This window comes from Centruroides sculpturatus, unplaced genomic scaffold (assembly GCF_000671375.1).
Source record: "Centruroides sculpturatus isolate CEXI.00-Female unplaced genomic scaffold, Cexi_2.0 scaffold27, whole genome shotgun sequence".
Lineage (NCBI taxonomy): Eukaryota > Metazoa > Arthropoda > Arachnida > Scorpiones > Buthidae > Centruroides > Centruroides sculpturatus.
Genome location: NW_019384318.1, coordinates 1,411,494 through 1,432,669, shown reverse-complemented (window position 1 = coordinate 1,432,669; position 21,176 = coordinate 1,411,494). Strand labels below are relative to the sequence as shown.

At 33.5% G+C, this 21,176-nt stretch overlaps 1 protein-coding gene and 3 non-coding genes across 5 annotated transcripts in view; 1 reads left to right on the top strand and 3 right to left on the bottom strand.

Moving 5' to 3' along the window:
• Positions 1-21,176, bottom strand: part of LOC111624602 (transcription factor TFIIIB component B'' homolog) — a 90,603-nt gene that overhangs the window by 27,290 nt on the left and 42,137 nt on the right. The window contains exons 1-3 of one of the 2 annotated variants that reach the window (XM_023367497.1): positions 12,498-12,689; positions 7,658-8,363; positions 7,231-7,390 (exon numbers count right to left, since the gene is read on the bottom strand). In XM_023367497.1, the coding sequence (XP_023223265.1) occupies positions 7,231-7,390; positions 7,658-8,352 (855 nt within the window). In that variant the 5' untranslated portion in view covers positions 8,353-8,363; positions 12,498-12,689. Of the gene's footprint in view, positions 1-7,230; positions 7,391-7,657; positions 8,364-12,497; positions 12,690-21,176 lie in introns of those variants that run through there. The other variant, XM_023367506.1, reaches the window with a different exon arrangement.
• Positions 17,172-17,243, bottom strand: Trnam-cau. The gene has a single exon. It is a non-coding gene; the product is annotated as a tRNA-Met (tRNA).
• LOC111624640 lies at positions 17,750-17,855 on the bottom strand. The gene has a single exon (XR_002756612.1). It is a non-coding gene; the product is annotated as a U6 spliceosomal RNA (small nuclear RNA).
• Trnam-cau lies at positions 18,253-18,324 on the top strand. Its single transcript has one exon. It is a non-coding gene; the product is annotated as a tRNA-Met (tRNA).

The window sequence follows — 21,176 nt, the reverse complement described above, 5'->3', positions numbered from 1 at the left end:
ATAATTGAAAAGTCGGATAACCGAAAAGTATGAAAAAATCCATTATTAGTGTAGTATATTATTATATCCCATGTAATTAGTATATTAGTATATCGCTATTAACCTACTTCACGTTGAATTTTCATCAATGTTAAGCCTAACAAAATTTTTTAAAATAATAATTGTCGCTATTGTATTGTTAAAAATTAGAAAATTAAGCCTCTGGCTCCCTTTCATGGTCGAATGAGTGTTGCCAGCTAAAACACATAAAAATAATATTAAAGTAGCCAAGACATAGCCAAATATTGTAGCGCCACATCAATAGCAGGCATTTGAAATTTGCCGACTAGGACGGTCGGTTAACCGAGGGGTCAGATAATCGAGGCTCTACTGTAATACAAATTGGAAACAAATTGTAGCTGTTCACATTACTGGTTCTACTACAAATGGTTTGAATTAAAAGATTTGATAATGCAAATTTTAGATTAGATTTAGTGATGTTGGACTCTGTGTTTATGCTGTAGTTTCTGACATGGGTTCAAGTAAATAAAGCAAAGTGTTTTATTGTCCATGTCATAAACCATGTCAGAAATTACAGCATAAAACTTGTCAGAAACTTGAAGATTCTGTAACAAGATCTGACAGAAACCATTTTTTTACATATAATAATAATATTTGCAGATGTTCTCCATTTATTAAAAAAATTGGCATACAGCAATGTTAAATTGTTAGATTCTGATTTTAATTTTCCAGAATTTGTAGTAAGTAATGAAGGTTTACCATCTGCAGTAGTATCATCAAAATACATTATAGATTTATGGGAAAAAGAAATTAATTTGACTAGTGCACTTGATTCCACTTAAATGAAAGTTGTATTTATCCTTTGCATTTAAAAAAAATGAATATTGGCTTTTGCAGTGAATTTCTTTACACTAAAAACTGATACAGTAATAGAAACAGTTGTTATGTGTAAAATGCTGTCACCGGATGCTCTCACTACAGCATGGTTTATTTGTTTATTGCATGAATGGTTTTCTTTGCTGACATCAAGAAACAGGACAAAATCATTAACACGGAAAAATCATGCGATACACTTCTTGTCTAGTCTTGTGTTCAATTATACGAGCGTTAAGGTGGCTTTTCTTTTCTGTTAGATTTATGACACCATCAGGCACTACCTTCACTTCATCATACTGGTTGTTCCAAAATGTTTTTCTATTGTCCTTACCGTAACCAAGATCAAGGTTTCCCAAATTTTATAATCTTAACTCAAAACTGTCATGTATAGTGGGATGTTTTTTCCAACACTATGTACCATGCCGTCATGTTTGCTCTTATACCTGTTAATCAATAATCACCATCCATATTTTATCTAATGTCACAACTCCTGCATTTCTCATAATCCATTTGTAACACAAGAGTTGAAAAGGGATATAATTGTCCGAAATGCATACTCAAATAAATAAAAAGTTTTTCTAAAGCTTGTCCTCCGTTTTATTGGTGGTGTAATAAGTCTAGCGGAAAAGAAAAGCCACCTTAGCACTCATATAATTGATGGAAAAATCAGTTTAAAAAAATTACCTTTCTCAAAAATTTCATTGACATTGTGCAAGAAATAAAAATTGGCTCAGGTGGATGGAAACCTTTAAATACTGAATCATTGTTGACATATCTTTTATTAAATTATCCAAAAATTTTTTCAAAAACATGATGGCTATTCATTAGGAACTTGATTTTCCCAAGATGACTTAGAAAATTATTTTTTCAGATTAGAAATAAAGATGCTAATCCTTCCACTTTAGCTTGTTTAAGAACAATTAAATTAATTTGTATTTCACAATTTATATCACCATCTAAAAATACAAATTATTTTTGTGATAATGACAAGGTTCTGTTGGATTATTCAAATCTAAAAACAACATATCCTATACAAACTGAAGTACAGTACAACAGGAATCATTATCAATAAATGATGAAAATCCAAATTTTTTTTAAATCAAATTCTGAATATAACAGCATTTATTATATTGCCAGAAGTGTATTAAAGTCTATAAAAAAGAAAGGATTGTGTTAAACTTGTAAAGAATTTTTGACCATAGAATTAGAAAACATTACACCTAGCTTAAAAAATTAACAAAACTTGTAAGAATGTAAAAATACTCATGGAGTGGTTTAAATTGTGTCTGACAGAAGAACTCATTCAGAAGCATAATCACAGTCTTCTAAAATCAAACTTAAATATGAATACTATTATTGATACTTTAATGACTTGCTTTCAGATTAGACAAAATTATATAGGCAAAAATTTACTTTTACATTATACATCTGTGCGAGGTTTTTCTTTTCGTAAACATTTGAAGTTAAATGAAAAGAACCTCAAAGTTTTCAAAACAGACAAAACACTATGACAAAAAAATTAATACTATTTTATTGTAATATGACAATGTATATAATATTTATTTCATGGAATTTTTTACACAGCTCTAAATAAAAATCCTATATCCCAGATATAATATAAATAAAGTACTTTATATAAAAACATTCAATGTAATTTCTAAACATCAGTAAAATTTTGTATGTGATTATTATTTTTTTATTTTTTCAATTAAACTGTTAATCTTTATTTTTTATATTTATTAAGCTATTTTAAAAATAAAAGAATGTAATAAGTGTAATAAATTAACTATTAATGAAATACTTTACACAAATGAATTTATTGATATTTGTTTAACTGAATGTTGAGATTCAAAATGGCAGATTGTTATGCTTGTATAATCTAGTGCTCTAATTGAAGTAAGGTCACATCACATGTTTTATACACATCCACTGTCCAACATGATACTCCATAACAGAAATAATCTTAAGCAATGGTGACCCAAACAGTGCAAAGTCAGTAAGTCACTTACTGACTTTGCACTGTTTGGGTCACCATTATAACACGTGACATGCTTCATATGCGTGACACGCATATGAAGCATGTCACGTGTTAACTGAATGGTTAACAGTAAGATGTTGGTACCAAGAAAATGTCACGTGACATTTTCTTGGTACCAACATCTTACTGTTAACCATTCAGTTAATTAACCAACAGTTTTTTGTTTTTTTGTTTATGTCAGCAAGAAAAAAATTGATGTTTTGAAAATGTCTATCAAATATGTGTCTTTAAAAAAATTAAAAGAAAACTCATAATGATAAGAAACTATACTGGTTAATGTTTACCTAGGTAGTCCAAGATGGCCGCACAGTGGGGACCCACGTTCTAATCTAACCTAACCTATTCTAATAAATTAACAAAATTACTAATGTAAGATGTAAAATAACTCAAAAAATTAATTATATGAAGAAAGGAAAATTTTCTTAATTTATTAGAATAGGTTAGGTTAGATTAGGTTAGAACGTGGGTCCCCACTGTGCGGCCATCTTGGACTACCTAGGTAAACATTAACCAGTATAGTTTCTTATCATTATGAGTTTTCTTTTAATTTTTTTAAAGACACATATTTGATAGACATTTTCAAAACATCAATTTTTTTCTTGCTGACATAAACAAAAAAACAAAAAACTGTTGGTTAATTAACTGAATGGTTAACAGTAAGATGTTGGTACCAAGAAAATGTCACGTGTTATAATGGTGACCCAAACAGTGCAAAGTCAGTAAGTGACTTACTGACTTTGCACTGTTTGGGTCACCATTATAACACGTGACATTTTCTTGGTACCAACATCTTACTGTTAACCATTCAGTTAATTAACCAAATTTTTTCAAAATTTTTTGTCCGCGCGAAAACATTTTATCGCGATTTTAATGAGCCTTTGATAAAGGCTCGATTAAGGCTTGTTTTTTAATGGGAGTTTTTTATCAAATTTATTTCATGGTTCCTAAGTTGTAGCGCACGGATTTTCCTTCGGTAAAGTTATTTAAAGCTGCTTTCTGATGTCAAAAACGACCTTTGATAGTTTTTAATTTTTTTTAATTAATCGATTATTTTATATATTAATTTAATTAATTGGGGGGGTCAGAAATCGCAATTAAAATCTTAATTTTTTAAAAATATTTAAAATTATACGTGTCACTCATATTCACCCTACTTTAAACCCTTGTCCTCCCGAGACGTATATGAGAATGCCCTGGGAAATCGGACTCCAGCTGTGTTCAAGGTCATCCAGCTGTGTAAACAATGACTCATCAGTGTTAAATTTCACAGAAAGGCCAGACAAAGGAAAATAAAATTTGAAGCTTTTCCTTAAAAATTAACCCATTTCTTTCGTTATTTTTCAGTTTTAAGTATTTTTTATGCTTAATTACATCATAATTAAAAACAGGCGGGCGTTAAGGAGTTAAAAATGTCTTTACTTGTATATTGTTGTCAGGATATTTATTAAATCAGGGAGTGGCAAGCTACTAAATGGCATTTTATAACTTCGTGAAATAAATAAATAGATTTTGTGTTTCATTATTGAATCATACTTTTTTCAATAATTAAGACTACATAAAGCAAAGTTTGAGTCTCGTTAAATATTTAAAAGAGTAAAGATACTTTCAACTTACAATAATCAATAATGCATTTAAATGAATGTACAGTACTGTATCTTAGTGAATTCACAAAAATATCTGTCTACCTTGTAGAACTATATTATTTATTATCTATTAAACAAATTTACTGAGGCACTTGTACTAACACTCAATATTACATGCAGATCAAGCTTAAAATTTAACAATGGAACTGTTTACTAATGAAATAATCTAATAAATAAACCAGCAACGAGTTGCTCAACTTTCCCAGCAACATTTAAAATTTTGGTGGCACCATCTGTTATCATATTAAAATTTTTAAAAATATTTTTATATTATAAAATGGCAAAAAGCTTATTTTGAGGGTAGGGATGGGTTTTATAAAAAATTGTAAATGCTAATAACAAGTAAATCATCAATAAGTCAACCCTACTGGAGATATACACAATCCCCATTATCTCCCTGCCCCCTTGACCTTCAATCGCCAAAATTTAATAGCATCGATCCCCCAAGACACAAACCTCCCTGCAAAATTTCAGAAATTTTCAACAAAAAGCACAAGAGTTATTGAACTTCAAACAGGGTAAATAAAATCATGCCACACACATATATACTAACATCTATACATACAGAAATTACATCTGAATTTTTTTGCATTTCTTGAGATTTCAAGGTGCCCTATGTCCAAAACATAAAAATATTGGGAGTCCATTTTGACTTATCACTCTTCTTTCTTTTCCTCTATTACATATAACAGCCAGGAACGTAAAAATAAGATGCGGTGTTTAAGGCATATATATCTGCTTTCATCAACTGCAACCTGAGATTGTGGGGTCAGCAAAGTGTGTAGTTGTCAGTACTCACAGCTTGCTCAAATTATTTCAAAACTGCCGAAAACAATTTTCAAAAGATGTTCGATAGTATTTTATTGGAAATAAAAAGAATAGAAAACATAGAGATATTATTATCATGTAATCTGCCACTAGATAAGAAAAGTGATAATTGGTTAGCATAGATTTCAAAGCTTTTGTTTGCACAAATGCTAAAACCTAATACATATCCAATAGAAATTGCTCTAATGGTTTATTACTTGGTCAAGACCAGATTTCAATTAAACATTCAGTATTTCATATGTTACATTAATAAAACTATTTTAAAATGTCTTTCAAAGTCTCTTGAAGACATGTTATTCTATTAATTTTGTTGTTATTGGACTGCAATTTCAAAAAATTGTAGTCCTATAAATTCCCACTGTTGTCTGTCTGTCTTTCCTTAATCTGAAGAATGGTGTTGGATAAATGAAATTCAAAACCTGATAAGGAAAGCTTAGGGGCAGGAGGTCTCGATTAACTGTATATGAACTTATGATGCAAACTGGAAGTCACATTATCCCTGCATTTCTTTATGCAGCGCTCGAGAAGCCCTTTACCGCAAACACACTGAAACTGGTTTCTAATTGACCAACACTGCTTGTGATGTCATTTTGCTACATACTTGCTGCATAAAGAAATGAAGGATTTTTCAGTTCAAAAATTTTCTCCTGAAAGGAGTTAGATGACTGGCACAATTTTATTTATAACAGAAAAGTATGATGTACAGTTTAGGGGCAAGGCACTATAGTACTAATTTGAGGTGGAGAGTTTATATTTTAAATTAAATAAATTAAAAAATTTTATTAAAAACTGCTGCCTGGCAATGTGATGATGTCACAATAAATAATTATTTGTATTATTATTTAAACACTGCCAGAGATGGACAGACAATCGAAATCAACTCATGAAAATTAGCCCACAAACACAGTTTTTCAAAAGGATTAGAACCACGTTTTGTTGTATTTCTTACTAATTCAGTCAAAAATTTAAAAAATAATGCATTTAAATTCCATTTAATAACTATTTAATTTTATAAAAGTACTGGTCTGCAAAAACGAAAAGTTTGAGCACTGCTCTGACACGTTTCATCTATTGTTTTAGATAAAATATTTTATTTCCAAACAAAATCTTTATATGGAATTAGTCACATATCTTGCATAAATTATACATATATTATTGTTATATAACTTTAGTTTATATGATTTTATGTTAAAATTTATTTGTAAATTTAGATAAAAAATTTCTATTTATTTAATTTGGGATTATAGGGATTTAATCAGAATTTTAAAGTTTATTACTTTAGTTTTTAAAAATTGTTTGTTTTTTGCAGAGTTAACTCAGTGGGTTTTGTTGTAGAAAGTTGTGATATTACCAGAAATGTAACTAATGCAATGTTTATCAACCTGTCTTCTAGGGATTCTTTGGAGTTAAAGAGTAATATTACATGATAGAAAATATGACGTCACTGCTCTATCACACGATGTCCCCAAAGTACAGAGCAAAAGAATGAATTCTTCCACAAGATGAATAAATTATCGGGAAACATGTCAGAGATGCGAGCTGTAGCTAAGACGAATGAATAGTCACATGACCAAATGACACCATGAAAGTGCCATGTGACACTTCATACGCATCTGCCATCCAATGTGCTGCTCTACAACAAAAACAAGTTTAAGCAATGGTATTTTTGAATGACACACACTCAGTACACATTCCTAAAATTTTTTGTTTATAGCATATTTTTTATGGAAATCCCCAAAAACTTCTGGAATGTTCAAGTTTTGGAAATGTTCAAGTCAAATTAGTCTAGAATTCAATTAATATTATGCAATGTTACATGTGTAAGAAATAATACAGAATACTTACATCATCATTTGATTTATTTACATTTTTCTTTTCTGAGGCAACTGGTGAAGTACTTTGAGGACTTATATATTGCTTTGTGTTAGTTGCTAAAGTTATTGCTTTAGTTGGTGAGGAGATTTTATTGTTTTCTGATGTAGGACTTCCAAGATTTGAAACAACACTTCAAAGAAAGTTAAATTAATTTTAAATAAATATTAAATGTACTTTTAATTTATACAAATAAATAAAGATAAACACATATTTAGAATAACTCTATGAGTAACTAAACACATAGTTAGCCTATATAAATAATTATATTAAAGTCTATTATATAATATTGTATATTTTTATACATTATTATATATTAAAGTTAAATTGTATATTGTAAAACAAAGTAAAGTCACAGTTAATGTTTCAAATAAGAAAGTCTATGTTAAATTAAACTCACTGTTCTTTTGATTTAATGGATTTTTTCTTTTCACTGATCACTTCATTTAATGATGCCTTCCACTGTCTACTATTTCTCTGACCCGCTTCACGTATATTTGGTTGAGCTCTAACTAACCTCCGCCTTGACACACTCTTCTCACTGGTTTTCACAGGTGACGTATTATTTGTTACCTCATTATTTTCAACAGTTTCGGTTGCTATTTTGCTAGGTGTAACTTCTGAAGTTTCTTTTGATGGTATATCCTTATCACTATTTAATTCTTTATCACAAAAGTCAGACTTTACAGAAGATTTTTCACATTGTTCAGTTATATCTTCTATAATTTTATCCTGAAGAATCTCATCCTTTGGCTTATGTACAGTTCCATTATGAGACAACAATGACTGATTCTGTTGATTTATATCAACTTTTTTCTCTATTAATGGAGATTTAGGAATTGAATTTAATTCTTTTTGTAATGAGATTTGTTCTTGTTCTTTTGGGAATGAATCTATAGTTTTTTCAACACATTCTACAGTTTGCAAATCAGTTGTTTTATCAATGCCATTTTGTAATACATTAAGAGAATTTTCATTTTTCTTTAAGGCTGGCTTTTTTGTCAAATTAGTTTTTCTGGCTGTAGCATCTGTACTGTCTCGAATACTTTGTCCTGTATTGGGTCGAATCTGTAGCTTTGCCCTTCTAGTTGTCATGACAGATAATTCTAAAAGATAATAATTATTAATATATCAATAGGTATGCAAATGAATAATATATAATATGACACAATAGAGGGAATAACGTTAAAATAATAAGTAAAGAAGCATCATTATCAGTGATGTAACGAATATTCGGTATTCGGCCTATTTTTCGCTATTCGGCCGAATACCGAATACGTAAAAACTGGAGTAAGAAATAACAAAACCACAGTAAATTAATCATTTTGATATTTAGATTTAATGTTATCGGGTTAGTGTTGTTTATTTATATTTGTTTATAACTTATAACATGCACAAAATAAAAAAGAAAATAATATTAATCACATGTATTCACAATTTATAATTACAAAGATCAGCACATGTACAGTACACACCTATTCGTTCGAGAATCGTTGCACATCTGAGGGTCCAACCCTGCCTATCCTTCTTTTTAAGCGCTCGTCTTTGCTCATCCCTTTCTCTTTCCTCTATCGCTCTAGTCCCCGTATGCCTATGCATACATCATTATACGCCCTCACTATACTTTCGATTCATCACTTTTCCGTCGTAGATTTCCCATTTTACAATTACGTGACTCATAGCCTGGTGATAACGGAGAAAAGAGACAGATAAGACATCGGTATAAGTCACAGTTATGATTTCACACATTCGAGACAGCTTGGTAGCTCGTACAGCCCCAGGCTTTCGCCTGTGCACGTTAAGTGACTTTTATTACAAGCATTTAGCTTTCCGGAGTCTATGACAACAATTGTTTGGCATTGACGCCCACGAATTTCATGCCAATAAGCTGCCTCAACTTGTTCGATTATGTTATCAACTCAATTTCATATTTATTTTCATATTTTCATGGTCCTTCTCTGTTCTTTTTCCGTTATTTACATGTGAAGGACCGTAAATATGTGAAAATAAATATGAAATTCAGTTGATAACATAATCAAACAAGTCGAGGCAGCTTATTGTTATCCACATTTGATATCATCATTTATCACATACTGCCATGACGCTCGTCTGTCCGCTACAACTGTAAAAAATTAACGCGATTGGCGAAACGTAGTGACAGCGGGCCAATACAGAGCAGGGTCCTTGCTATAATGAGGTTTGCGCACCAATTTTCGTATGTACGTTAATTGAGCCGAATAGTTTGGCCGAATATACTATTCGTTGCAACACTAATCATTATGTAATAATATAGTAAATTGTTATTTTAATTGTGTAAAAGATCTGTATAACATTTTAATAGCATGAAATAGTAAATGTTTAAAATGTAAGTAATTACGTTTTATTATGATCCTATTGAACAAAAATTAAGTATTATCAATAACTTAAATATGAATATTGTCTTACATATTATTTGTTTAACATTACAAATACAGGAGTCGTATTTTAACAATTTTTTAATGTATGCAATCTCGGTATATTTGAATTCAAAATTTATTGAAACTATTTTTTAACTTGTAAGTACTGATATAATTGACGAGACATAGTCTCGTCTATAAAATTGCAGTGTTGACAATGGTTGGACACCTTAGAGGTATGAAGGAGTGCATGTCAAGAGTTGCAATTTGGCACAGAGTATTTGGTGTCCAAATCATGCACACATTAAAAAAACCAGACTTATAGGTAGTCGGGGACCGAGAACCGAGTCATAATAAAATACAAAATGGCGACACTGTTTCTACAAACAGGCGCTAGTGCATGCGCTGCTTGTTGGGAAGTTCGAAATGCAAACATTGCAAAACCAAATTTTGACAAATGTGTGACACATGTTATGCATGTATTCTCTTTTTCTCGTCATTTCGATTTTCTTGTGTGCTGCTGACACCTCATTCGCCTTTCACCTTTGACCCATTAATTTCACCAAAAATGCCTCGTGGTCATGGCCATGGCCGGCAAAGTTTGAACAATCACACTCAAAACCAGCGATACAAAAGAAGATCGGAGAATGAGAACGAGACCGAGACCCGCCATGAGCATCAAAGTGATCCCGATTACCATAATCAAGAACAGGCCCGTGACAACGCAACCTGTCATGACAACAGTGGCAACGAAGCCCACCGTAATCTATGCCAGGACCCGAGTACCAGTGATGGCTTTTCCTCATTGGAGAGTGTCCATTTTTCTCTTTCCCTTAGAAAACAGCGTGCAATCAAGCCTTGAGTCTCTGAGACACAGTTTCGTCTCAAAAATGGCCTTGCCGTTTTACTTGTTTGTATTTAAAATAGGAATAGTGAATGATAATGTGTAACATACTGAATTTTTTATTTATAATAGCACTGAAGATGGAATGAAAATATACTTGTTCTGAAATGCATTTGTAACAATAAATTAAATGAATAAAGTCATCATCATCGAAAACTTTTGGATATAAGAAGTCCTGTACTGAAATTCTGAAACTTGTACAGTTTATAGAGAAAAGCAAGGAAAAATAATTATTGTTATCAATAATAAATGGTGACTAAAAATGGTGGCGTTTCGGTGGCACTTGTGCTGTTTAGTGGGTACGGCTATTTGAGAGGTTTTCTTCCATAAAATTAAATCAAACCTAGACTAATTTCACTCGAATGTTTCAAAAACACGTATAATTTGTTGGAAATGATCGATATGAAATATGCTATGAATAAAATATTATCGGAATACTTATCGAGTGTACACCGTTCGAAGACGGCGTTGGTTAAGCTTGTTTTCGTCGCGGAGCGTCACATCGGACGACGGACGCGTACGAAGCGTGTCAAGCGACACTCGTCGGTGATATTCGGTCACGTGACTACTCATCTCTGACGTGTTCCTGATAACTTATTCTTTTTGTGAAGTGTAGAGTATGCCGTATATAGGAATCCACGGGGCAATAAAAGTATATATATATATATATATTGAATATATATATATATATATATATACAAAGGACACAGTAAATGACCAACACGTGCACGGAAAAAAAGAAAAGGTTTATTCTTACCAGTATAACGACCACTCTCCTCAATGGGTACAGAGACCAGAATAATCCGTATAACGGGAGTTCACACGTTTTATATCTCCCGCTCTCCGGAAGTCCGCTTTACCACGTGTCCCACCTTGGACCAATCGGAAAGCTCCTCCCATGCGGTGACATCATAATACACACATACACGTGACATCGCATAAATGACAAAAACCCGATACAAAACACAAAGGAACCCGACAAAAATATATATATACATACATATAATAACAATACATAGTCGCGTAACGCTACAGAAGAATTCGCTGAACTTTAGAGACATCATTAATAGAAATATTAAGACTTTATTCCATTCTAAATATGAATTAAAATCAACATATAACAACGTATGATAATGCAATAAATAAGTAATAATTCTGCTCTACTTTTAATTGGTCTAATCTCTCATGTCGTAAACAAAATTGTATATTTATTTACATCAAGACATTGGACATCTTATGTTGCATCTGATTAATATTTATCATCGTAATATATATCATGATAGAATTATTGTCGTTAGCGAGCGGTTTTTCCTTTGTTGCTTCATAAAGTTAATAATAAGTCGTTTTTAATTACAATAAAAATCCTATAGTATATTATGATCTATCACGTAATGTCTGTAAAGTTCAGCAAATCCTTCGCAAAAAAAATAAGTTATCAGGAAACACGTCAGAGATTAGTAGTCACGTGAACGAAACGCGTCCGCCGTCCGGTGTGACGCTCCGCGACGAAAACAAGCTTAAGCAATGGTATCTTCGAACGGGGTACATACGATAAGTATTCCGACAATATTTTATTCATAGCACATTTTATATCGATCATTTCCAACAAATTATACGTGTTTTGGAAATATTCGAGTGAAATTAGTCTAGATTTGATTAATTTTATGGAAGAAAACATCTCAAATAGCCGTACCCACTAAACAGCATATGTACAGTATCCACTTCGCTTAGGTTCGTTTCCGTTAGATTAATTAACTACATTTTTAGTAGACGTTTCCTTTTGTTTTTTTTTTTTTTTACTTTGTTCAAGAACTACCGTGAATCAATAACTAGCTACGTTAAACACATGGCGGCTCCCTCCGGGAGGTCAGTCGGAAGCGCGGCCATTTTAGTCACCATAGCTAACATTAACCGAAAGTCTATGTTTAAATTAAACTCACTGTTCTTTTGATTTAGTAGATTCTTTCTTGTCACTGATCACTTCGTTTAATGATGTCTTCCATTGTCTACTATTTCTCTGAACCGCTTCACGTATATTTTGTTGAACTCTGAATAACCTCCGCCTCGACACACTCCCCTTAGTCACGACTTCTCCGATGTCACGTGATAGAGCAGTGAGTGACGTCTCATTCCTAACACGTGATTATTGTTATTCAAAACACACCGCAGAACACAGTTGTAAAGTTGCCAGACTGGAAGAAAAGTCGCCGTTTGGGCTATTTTTAAACAAAGTATGCTATTAATTTTTATTTGGGGCTACTTGCTACTTTTAAGGGTAGTTATGTAATTTTGTGGCCTACTTCGTACTACTTTTTGGTAAATGAAATATAAAATCATTTTAATAGCTATAAAATTAACTAAATTATATCAGGATAGCTAATATAATTGGGTTCTACTGCTGTTATTTAAATTAATAGATTTACATTCAAAAAAAATGATCTAAAGGAACTTTTTTCACATAAAAACAAAATGAATAAATATGAATTAAAGTTAGCAGCATTTGTAGCTTGTCGTACAGTACAAGCGTATCTAGTGTTAATCATTTAGGTGAGCCGATTAAATAAGAAACGTCATCCTCATCAAAAACAATTGATTTGCAATTACATAGAACAAAATGCACGGCTCTTATTAACAGTGTCGTAGCTCCTGCTACATTCGCAGACCAAATTGAAGAAATACAGTCGACCCCTCTATAACACTGTAGATAATTCCGTTTTATATGAATTCCATGTTGTACGAGTCACTTAGATTTTACAAATATGTGTGCCGGGCTGTGAACGGCTCATGTATTTGTAAAATCTAAGTGACTCGTACAACATGGAATTTATATAAAACGGAATTATCAACAGTATTATAGGGGGTCGACTGTAATTAATAGCAAATTTTCCCTTATTATAGAATATAGATGAATCTATAGATATTGCTTGTGCGAAACATTCATTATCAGAAACACGTTGTCTAGCTAGAAGTAGATATGTAGGAAGGATTCTCGATCAGTGGGATACTTTAAAATTACATTTTCAGATAGTTTCATCTAGTTCCAATAGGTATTATGCCAGGGAATTATGTAAAATGTACACTGATGAAACCAATAGACTTTATTTCACATTTTTGAGGCCCGTCTTAAGTGAATTTGGAAAAAAAAATTAATTTGTTCTTTCAAAAAGAAATGGCAGATCATTTTAGAATACTTGATGAATTATGTAGCTTTATCTTATCAATTCTAAGAAGAGTTTTGTTTCCTGAATTTGTGAAACTTGACATAGATTTAAATCGGGGGTGTCCAACCCGCGGCCCAATAAACATGTAAACAAAACTGACAAATTTTATTATTATTATTTTTTATTTATTTCAACGTCAGAAGTTTCACAAAGCCATAAACTTTTATACATACTTTATTTTTGAGTATATTTTCAAGGGAATATTTTCAAATACTTGGAAATGTGTGAATGAGGAAGGTATACTAAATAAAGCTGGAGTTGTGACTCAAAGAATTATAGATTCAAATTCGGGGAAAGGAGAGAAAGGCCAAAAGTAATGAGATNCAAGTGCTCTTTAAACTTGTACGATAATTTTAAGGTGATGAGAAACAATTGTTGGTGTTTAGATGTATTGGTAGCCCACACACAAATTTTATTTTTAAGAGTAAGTATGTAGAAATATTTTGTAATGTATGTGATGTCATGTACTGATTATTATAACTTTTTATTGTTTTTTGAAAAATTAGCACTGAGGAGGGGTTGGATGTATATACCAACCTGAAATGCATATGTCATTTTTTAAAGAATAAAAGTGACTTCCTAACTAAAAGTTTTGCTGTGAGTCCGTCTACCAGAAATTTTGGATTACAGAGATGAATTATATACATTATTTGATTTTGGTTGCTCGTTGGGGAATTTCTGCCACCCACGCAAAACTTAAGCCCAATTTTCACTGCAAAGTTCGTGTTCTTGATAAAATTGCATGAAGTAGGGTAGCATTTTAAGCTTTGGTCAGAAATTTCTCAAAATTTTCGGGTTAGAGCAGTTATAAAAGAATGAAGTAGCAATTAATGTAAGAAATTTCTCATATTAGTCGATCATCGCTCATCGTATGACGTTTCTTTTGTACGTCCATGTGTGCCAAAGCATCGAATCCGCGAAATGTCGCAATATACATCTNGGAAGGATTCTCGATCAGTGGGATACTTTAAAATTACATTTTCAGATAGTTTCATCTAGTTCCAATAGGTATTATGCCAGGGAATTATGTAAAATGTACACTGATGAAACCAATAGACTTTATTTCACATTTTTGAGGCCCGTCTTAAGTGAATTTGGAAAAAAAAATTAATTTGTTCTTTCAAAAAGAAATGGCAGATCATTTTAGAATACTTGATGAATTATGTAGCTTTATCTTATCAATTCTAAGAAGAGTTTTGTTTCCTGAATTTGTGAAACTTGACATAGATTTAAATCGGGGGTGTCCAACCCGCGGCCCAATAAACATGTAAACAAAACTGACAAATTTTATTATTATTATTTTTTATTTATTTCAACGTCAGAAGTTTCACAAAGCCATAAACTTTTATACATACTTTATTTTTGAGTATATTTTCAAGGGAATATTTTCAAATACTTGGAAATGTGTGAATGAGGAAGGTATACTAAATAAAGCTGGAGTTGTGACTCAAAGAATTATAGATTCAAATTCGGGGAAAGGAGAGAAAGGCCAAAAGTAATGAGATAAGTTAAATAGACCTTCTGTTATGCAAATATTGATCCTTACTTTTCTCAACCTTCCTCGGGGATAAAAAATTTCCCCGCATTTGGGTCTATAATCCTTTTTGTTTTTTTTTTACTCTTTCCGCCCTGTGGGCACTAAGAGAGCCTCTTATAGTAGGCCCATTATAGTTTCGGCCAGGCCCACAATGGGGCGACCGGGTGGTGAGGGACCATCCCCGAAAATTTCCTGGGGATTCTTTGACCCGTCTGGTTTCGATCCCGGGTCCACCAGGGCGGTGGGCTGTCGCCTTGGCCGCTCGGCCATCCGTCCTCTATAATCCTTTGTGTAATCCTATTGAGCATTTTTCGCAGCTTCGAGAATTTTTTCTTTGCCTTTTATAATTGTTCTGACCGACAATTCCGGTAGATCAAACTCCTTTGCCAATTCACAAATTTTCATTTTTGTACCGAAGTCTTTAATAATGGGTACGTTCGTAAAGTCAAACGAGTTAAACGCGTTAGTAACGAATCGTTCGAAAAGTCTAACGAAATAGGAATAACGATGACGTCATTCTCGTTTAACTCGTTCGACTTTACGAACATACCCAATGTTAACTTTACATTCCAAAGATAAAGCTTTTCTTTTCTTGTTTGATGCAGAAGAATTAGTTCTACTTCGTTTGGATGATATAGTAGAGTCTCTCGAGTCTCCGTAGATATAACAAGCACAGAAATAAATAACACAAAATAAATTGTAGCTATGTGTGGATTCCACGCGACACATCCGAACATGTAAGCTGAACAATAGTGTGGGGGGAGTGAGTAATCAAGGGTTGCGTGGCGCTCAAACAAAAGACGAATCGAAAATCGCGTAACTCCGGGTTTGCGTAAGTCGGGGTATTACTGTACCTATTACTATAATCTAGACATGTTAATCCTTAAATATACTTGTATATTTAAGGATTGGGCCACAGTATACTTGGGCTGTAAGTATATATAATATATTTTTGGCCCAAAACTCCATGGCTTCTTCCAACATGGCCAAGAGAAATAAAAAGGTTGGACACCGCTGATTTAAATGATGAATGTCATTATCTGTGAAATGAAAAGATTGATTTGGTCTATGAGTTTTAAAACCTTTTGGTAAATAAAGTAACATCAAATGAAATTTCTTATGAACAAGCATTTATAGTTAAAGATGTTCAAACTTTTTAAAATGAGCCTGTAAAGAAATTCTTACTCGCATACCTAAAAACATCCTTAAAAAAATTAGAGTTTTATCTTCTAGTATTTGCTTAAGTCCTACTCGTCCTCCATTTTCAACTCTTTAATGGCAGCATCTATTGACAGTAGACTGAACAAGTATTTTTCCAGGTAACGTTCCAACTGATTTTTAAAAACAGAGTTTTGGTGCAACGTCTCAACTATTAAAAATGCTGTAGGAGATTTAACATTTTCCGAAATGTCGAAGTTTGCATTGTGTTTATGTTCCTCGCCGATTAAGTATTGTCACAGTGGAAAGAATTTTTTCTATGGTGACTTCAATCAAAATCAAATCGAGAAACAGAATGACCTCGAATCTTCTAGCATTAATTTTGAGGATAAATGATTGTATATGCTGCATTAACTTTAATCAAACCAATACTAGGCTACTTTTTAAGATTGATTGGGCTCATTTCTTTGAAAACATTTGGCATCTCTGCACAGTTCGAAGAACATTTCTTTAGTTACGCTTCCGTAACACTCTGCGATGATTTAAGTTTCATAACGAACAAACGAAATAAGAACGGTCGATCAGAAAACGTTGTGTTATCGTTGATAAGGATTGCCTGTATGTTAATAAGGAATAACAGTATCCATTTACAACAGCGTAAAACGACAAAGTTAAAGAAAAAAAAAATATTAAAACACTAGCAGAGAATGGTTTCGATCCACCGACCTCTGGGTTATGGGCCCAGCACGCTCCCACTGCGCCACTCTGCTTATGCCAGACGAATGAAACTGTGGGCTTTTCATACTTTCTGCTTAAAGTACATTGAAATTAATTCTCTGTCATAAATATCCGATGATGAATATCTTCGCAATTTTACGCAGTGAAATGACTACAACTCCAACTAGAATAACTCGGTGTTTCTAATTTCAACTTTTAAAATTCGATGAAAAACACGTCGTTTAGGCCTACCATAACTAGTTTCTTCCTCGTCACTCTAACTGAAGCATTTATTTTACTATGAATGTTTGTTTTTATTTAAGAAGGATTTACGAAAAATTCAAGTGTAACTGTAAATAGAAACGAGTTCAATCCTTTAATTTTTCGCCATTTATTTAATTAAACAGAATGTTAAAAACTTTTAAAATTTTTCAAAACAAACACGTAAGGAATCTTTTACTACAGTCGACCCCCCCTATAACACTGTTGATAATTCTGTTTTATATGAATTCTATGTTGTACGAGTCACTTAGATTTTACAAATACGTGTAAAAAAAAAAAAAATATGGAACGCTTCACGATTTTGCGTGTCATCCTTGCGCAGGGGCCATGCTAATCTTCTCTGTATCGTTCCAATTTTAGAATATGTACGACCGAAGTTGTACACTAAGTACTAACGGGTCGGCTCTATATATACCAACAACTTCAACGCACGTTCTTCACGGGTGTGTTTACGTTTTTCGTAAGATAGCAGTCAATCGCCACCCTGTAGATTTAACTGTAGTGGTTCATTTTAAATTAGAACGATTGCTCTTCGAAATTTCTTGAAATTCTCGCGTAACATCCTGCGATAGTTGCAACGTCCGACCTTAATTCCATGATGCTGCAAAACAATTTCTTTCTTACTTAATGCTTTACTACGAATTTATACTTCATTCACCTTTATATTAAATTCACATTCGACAGCACGTAATGACTGATATTAATGGCAGAGAAATAATTTCTACTTTAAGTAGTTAAGTAGAAAGTATGAAAAGCCCACAGTTTCATTCGTCTGGCATAAGCAGAGTGGCGCAGTGGGAGCGTGCTGGGCCCATAACCCAGAGGTCGGTGGATCGAAACCACTCTCTGCTAGTGTTTTAATGTTTTTTTTTTTTTTTTTTTAACCACTCTCTGCTAACCGTTTCGTTTTGCTACTTCCTCCATCGTTTATCATTTGAGTACATGTATTTCAATTTCGTAACGCAGTGGAAACTGGATGTTTTTGCTGTTCTTGAAAGTTTGAAACTAATGGAACCGACGACAACAATATGCTAATTGAAGGTCTTATGTCATTCGTTAGACGACAAAGTTTTGCTGTTGCAACGAATAGGGAAATACGTACAAAATGACATATGCAACATAATTCGAATTTGGCGGTCTCGAGAGCGCAACTGACCACGACACCACGTTATCCGAGCGGCTTTTACTAACCTATCAAAACGTGAATTCACTCCTCTCATTCGCCCGGGTGTCATGGCCGACGACAAGCGTTGATACATTACGAGTTTTTTTCCCTTACAACAAGTTTTTTGTATAGATGGTAAGTTTTTAACTATTTTATCTATTTGTGTAGCATTTCATAATTCAATATGATTCATCTGCTGCTACTAATCTTCATCTGCGAGGGTGGTTAAATCTGGACTTTAAGAAGGATGTTGCAGGATTTCCCAATTCCGCTGTGCCAACCACAGTTTTATTTGATTTGACGAGTGAAGTATAGTCTAAATTTAGCCTCCCCCTCGGATTTTCATTTATTCAGACCTTTAAAGGAATTTTTGGCAGGTGAAAACTTTGCAGGTCAGGAGAAATAAGAAGACACTGTTCTGGTTACTTCAAGCAACTGGACAAGTGACAGTACCGTGAAGGGATGTTCAAACTAGTGTCACGCTGGAATAAATGTCTCAATGTTTACGGCGATTATGTCGAGAAATAAACAAAAATATACAGTTTTTGTGGAATGTATTAAATATTTTCTTCAATTATAAATGTTAATGTAACTTTGGCCTGTACCTTTAATATTAGACTCACCTCATATATTGCTTACCAAGAACATTAGTTACGTCACTTTCAAAATATTTGTCAAAACGTTTAGTTAGTATATAACTGTTTGAGTTATCCAATTGATTTTTTTTCCTTCGTAGTCATAACACATTCTGACAATGTATTTTTTGAAAATAGGATTCCACAGTTGAGCTTTGGTGCCGACGAAATTTCCCCGGTCAAGCATTTATATATACTGAGCGATTATTCCAGGGAAGAGAAGATCAAGAAAGTCGAGAGGATAATACCCACCTTTTGCTCTCGCCACGTCAAAATTATCGATTTAACTTGAAGTACAGTTACTTCATGCTGTCCGTTGCAAAGGATCAAACCTCTTTAATCCTCACAAATCGACTCTGTGGTCCCCCGAAGGAAACTATGTACGTAACTGCTTATTCCACGTAAATAATGTGAAAATATAGAATCGACCTTAAAACGAGAAACAATACTTTTATGCCACAAAAACTTTGTTTGGAACCATTAACGCTTCTAAACCAAAAGGAATAATTGCTTTCTTCGGTACTGTAGCTTTTCCTTAATTTACTTTAAATTGATTAATGGGCCACGAACTATTGTCAGCAGACAAAAAATGCGGCGAATATCGGATTAAGGAGATTCGATCCATAATGCATTCTGTGACAATTGTTGCAATTGTCGAATTGCTAAGGTATTTCCGATGATAAAATAAACACGGTACAATTACGGTAATAGATTTAATGATTAAATAACAGATAGAAAGAGTCGATGTATTGTGACAAAGGTGGTGTGGGAAACTTAATTCCGCATTAGATTCACTTCATTATTGTTTTCAGGGATACCAAAATGGCATCGCGTTCACCGTCGCCCGTTACCTATACAAGGAAGAACACACGTTTCGGGCACCCAGCATTCGACTGGTTGTCAATTCCCTGTTCGAGGAGGTCGACGTAGAGCAGGTGGCGGATGTGTTGCAGAAGGCGTGTGAGAAGATTTTGTAACTATTCCGTTTCCCTTTCTGGAAACCGCCCTTTTCCATCTCCGCCCAGGCCTTTTTTTTTCATCGACTGACCAAAGTGAGGAAACGGATTTACGCGCAAAAAATCTACCGACCATCCGGTGCGGAGGAGAAAAACGATCGGACCATTTTATCGACACATTTAAAAACTATGCCTAATTATTTACGTTACGTAGTATATGATCGTCAATCGCTTGTAAAACCGCTTTACTTTGAGAGGTTTTTTTTTATTTTTTTAACTCTCCGCCCTGTGGGCACTAAGAGGGCCTCATTTTACAAGTCCATTATGGGTTCGGCCAGGCCCACAATGGGGCTGCCGGGTGGTGAGGGACGGGACCCGACATATCCGAACGGACCAACCCCCGAAAAATTCCTGGGGAGTTTTCGACCCGTTCGGATTCGAACCCGGGTCCCCCAGAGCGGTAGACTGCCACCTCGACCGTTCGGCCATCCGGCCGCTTACGTCGAAAGGTGTGGGGCACGTGCTCGCAAGGTTTGGCAACGTCGCAATATACCTTTAAATGTTTTTCGATAAAGTGAAGACGGCAAAACGTGTACAGTAAAATGTATATTTTTGTTCTGCTTTTGAAAGAATATTTATATATAGATTTTTTAAAACCGAATTGTATCGATAGTTTGAAGGGAGGAGGAAAAAAATATATATATACAGTAGAGCCTCGATTATCCGATCCCCGATTGACCGTCACATCGTTTAACCGACCGTTCTAGTCGGCAAATTTCAAATGTCCGCTAGTGATGTGGCGCTACAATATTTGGCTATGTCTTGGCTACTTTAATATTATTTTTGTTAAATTTTTGCGTGTTTTAGCTTTCGACACGGCTCGACCATTAAAGGGAGGCCAGTATTTAAACGAGACTTAATTTTCTAATTATGAGTGGTTGTTTGTTT